General features: G+C 42.3%; 1 protein-coding gene across 1 annotated transcript; it reads left to right on the top strand.

Annotated features, from left to right (window-relative positions):
* Positions 1–522: 522 nt before the first annotated feature.
* LOC306915212 (fructose-1,6-bisphosphatase 1-like) lies at positions 523–1,536 on the top strand (the record flags this gene model as incomplete). Its single annotated transcript, XM_079492484.1, has 1 exon — positions 523–1,536. One exon carries the CDS (start codon positions 523–525, stop codon positions 1,534–1,536), a length of 1,014 nt encoding a protein of 337 aa, XP_079348610.1.
* Positions 1,537–3,864: the final 2,328 nt, after the last annotated feature.

The raw sequence follows: 3,864 nt of genomic DNA, 5'->3' as shown, positions 1-3,864 counted from the left end.
TAAATACATTGATTGTGCGCAGATCTGAGTGTGCGGAGCTTCCCTTTATTTTTCTCATGTTCCCTTTGTGGCTCCAGCACCTCACTTAAGTTTTTTCAGTGGATGAGCTGTTTTTTTTACATTATTGAGTTGTGCTTGAAATGTACTGTAATTCTCCAATCTGTTAATACATTCTTCAATCAATCAAAAAAGCCCTGCCCACTGTTAACCTTCTCATAAACGTGATTGAAATGCATATTACATGACCATAATGTATACATATCTGTCAAGTTTTTGTGGTGTCTTTCACCACTTCCGTGTCCTATTATGCCCATATATGGATCTCCCCGATGTCATAGTACTGACATCAGAGACAGGCCTTCAAGACCGATTATAATTGGTACCAGGACTTGTCCTATTGATCTTGTGTTCCAGTTTGACCCACCTGTAACTAGAGTTAAAGCATCAAAAGTTCTCTAATGCCTTAACAACTAAGTTAAACATACATTAGTAGGCCTACTACTCAGGTCATTTCACAAAGTCATGTCTGATCAAAGTGCCTTCGACACCAATGTGGTCACCCTCACTAGGTTTGTTTTAGAGGAAGGCAGAAAGGCCCGGGGTACAGGAGAACTGTCCACCCTGCTCAACTCAATCTGCACAGCCGTCAAAGCCATTTCCAATGCGGTCAGGAAGGCTGGCATCGCTAACCTATATGGCATTGCCGGGAGTACTAATGTGTCAGGCGACCAGGTGAAGAAGCTGGATGTGCTGTCTAATGATCTGGTCGTTAACATGATCAAGTCCTCCTTCACATCATGTGTTCTGGTGTCAGAGGAGGACGAGAAAGCCATTATTGTGGAACCAGAACAGCGGGGCAAATACATTGTCTGTTTTGATCCCCTGGATGGCTCGTCGAACATCGACTGTCTCGTGTCAATTGGAACAATCTTCGCAATCTACAGAAAGACTACAGACGATGAGCCTTGTGAGAACGATGCCCTTCAGTCTGGCAGAAACATTGTGGCTGCTGGGTATGCTTTATACGGCAGCGCCACCATGATGGTCCTTTCCACTGGGCAAGGCGTGAACTGCTTTATGCTTGATCCAGCCATTGGTGAATTCATTCTGGTGGATCGAGATGTCAGAATTAAGAAGAAGGGAAAGATCTACAGTTTGAATGAAGGATATGCACAGCACTTCTATCCAGATGTAACAGAGTACCTACAGAAGAAGAAATACCCAGAGGACGGCACTGCCCCATATGGTGGCCGGTATATTGGTTCAATGGTAGCTGATGTTCACCGCACTTTAGTGTATGGAGGAATCTTCTTGTATCCCGCTAATGTCAAGAGTCCTCAGGGCAAGCTAAGGCTGCTGTATGAATGCAACCCCATGGCATTCATTGTTGAGCAGGCAGGAGGGATGGCCACAACAGGAGCCGTGAATGTTCTGGATGTGCAGCCCACCACCATTCACCAGCGAGTCCCTGTGGTCCTGGGTTCCCCGGATGATGTACAGGAGTACATCTCCATATTCAAGAAACATGCCAAGTGAAGCATTCCCCTCTGTTGAACTTAAGCAATGGTGGCCAAACTGGCCATATAGTCACAACTATGTTCATGTTCATGTTTGAAAAGGTTTTTGTTTTCAGTTGCTGCTATCTGAACAGATCAATGAATACCATTGCTTAAGTTCAACAGAGATGAATGTTTCACATGGCATGTTTCTTGAAGATGGAGATGGCCAGCAGTAGTCTGATAATGGTTTCAACCTCATATAAATATTAGATGTAGTACACTAATACTCTAGTTAATAGTACACTCTGTCAGTGGAGGCTGCACAAACAGTTCATCTGTCCATCTCTCATTTCCTACCTACCGTACAAGATGCGGGTAGAATCAGATCACGGTCACTTCCGGTGAGACAAGAGGGACCACCAAGAGGCCTTCTCCGTCCTGTTCTGACAGGGACCTCCCATATTTTGGGGGATAACGCACAAGCATATGGGGCTGCAGCCCAGGGCACCATATTCGGGGAACACATACAGTGCATCCTTCCAGCGGTGCCATTAACGCAATAAGACCGGAGGCCAATTCTACAACTGCCTTCTAAATCAGTAGTTCTCACACTTTCTCAGCTCGCAGCATGGCATTTAGCTTGTATATCTGATATTTTTGAATAGCCAATGCAAAAATTTAAAATGATAGATGCTTTGCCTGCTTTCTCCTTTTTTCCCCATCCCATTGTGCCTGATATAATTGATCATGTCACCTGTATTTGTGTGTATGTTGTGAATTAGATGTCCCATATGCATGCACAGCTCATATGTTCATTCTAACCTTCCAGCTGTCTGAGCAGATGCAACCAATAGCCTACAGTGCCAGGGCACATTTAGGTCCTCAACAAGGGGCACATAGTTGATAAGTAATTATGAGTTATTGTGTTTTGAAAGGTAATAATAAGACTGTTAAAGGAGGTTCAATCAGGAACCATGTCATGTCATAATGTAGATTTAACCATTTATTGCAACAAATGGAATACAGTTAAACTTGACATGAATGTCTCCGCTCTTAGGATGTTCCCTAATTTTAGCTAAGCAAAACAAGTATACAAGAGTGGGCCTAAGCAATACTTTGATAGACTGACTTGAGTCACCAGATATTAAATCAGAACTGTTGGCAGAGTTACTTACTGCACGATTCCAGCATACAAACTTAGATCCTGATGGGGGAATAAATAAATATAAATACGGAGAACGAGACGTGACTTGCTTCAGACAGGTCATTCAAAAACTCTCTTAGAACACACCCAAATCAACTCATAATACATGCCCATCACAGGTGGCACAGTGTTCATTCAATCATCAAACGGCATAAACAAACAATATTAGTTTGCCCCTTATACAAAATAAAACCGAGTTACAATTTAGAGCACTGAGACTGATCTAAAAGGTGGAGACAGGGGTGGGACAGCTATAAAGAAGCAGCAGAAGTGTAGCAAGCAATTTGTATTTAAAGAAGCCGCCCCTTGAGAGTGTGAGCTCTGATTGGAGTGTAGAAAAGCATGGCTGATTTGGTAACGAGCTGTGATTGGAGTGTAGAAGGGTGTGGGTGATTATTACAGCTGACATCTGTGCCCTGCGTGTGTTTACTTCATGGTCCAGTCTGCACACATGCTCCCACTGGTTTATTGCAGATACCTGCAATAGACCAGTGAGAGGATATTACCAGTCTGCACACTTTATTTTATTTATTTGTGTTAAACTTTAAAACAACCTTTTTATTTAAAGATGGAGTGTTGTGATTTTTGTATTTTCTCCCAGTTTTTCATGTGTTTATGAGGTGACAGTGTGCAATTATGTCTTGCCTTGTATTTAGGGTTTCTTCCTGGAGGCTTAAACCTTGACAGTCAAACGCACCAATGAAAAAAGAAATTCTACATAATGTCTAGTAAGAGAAAGCTATAAGGGGAATTGTAGTGTTTTCATTGCTCATAGGATTTCTGGTTTGCTCATTTGTTTGTGAATTGTGCTTTTCACTTCCAGGACAATGTAATTTATGGTAAGAATAGAACCAGAGAGTTCCTTACAAACAGTTTAATTACATTGAAACAGCACAGTAAAAACAAAACAAAAAACACCAATGTAAAGAGAGGAGTTTGTGCACTGGTTTCAGTCTTCCCTCTTAACTGAATGAGTCAATGGGGCCACTGTGGTGATGTCCACAGATAGTCCAGTGTGCAGAATACCTGTGGGCTCTCAGGTAACACAACACTTGGTCCTGCCACACATTTGTTGATGACTGAATTGTCTCTTCACTGAAAAAACAGTCCAGCTCCATTTGAAGAGTTTCATTCCAAAATGGTATTTACAACATTTGAAAA

Source organism: Electrona antarctica, assembly GCF_951216825.1.
Source record: "Electrona antarctica genome assembly, chromosome: 22".
NCBI classification, from domain to species: domain Eukaryota; kingdom Metazoa; phylum Chordata; class Actinopteri; order Myctophiformes; family Myctophidae; genus Electrona; species Electrona antarctica.
The sequence above is the reverse complement of the archived record's forward strand: the minus strand, read 5'-3'. Positions and strand labels throughout refer to the sequence as shown.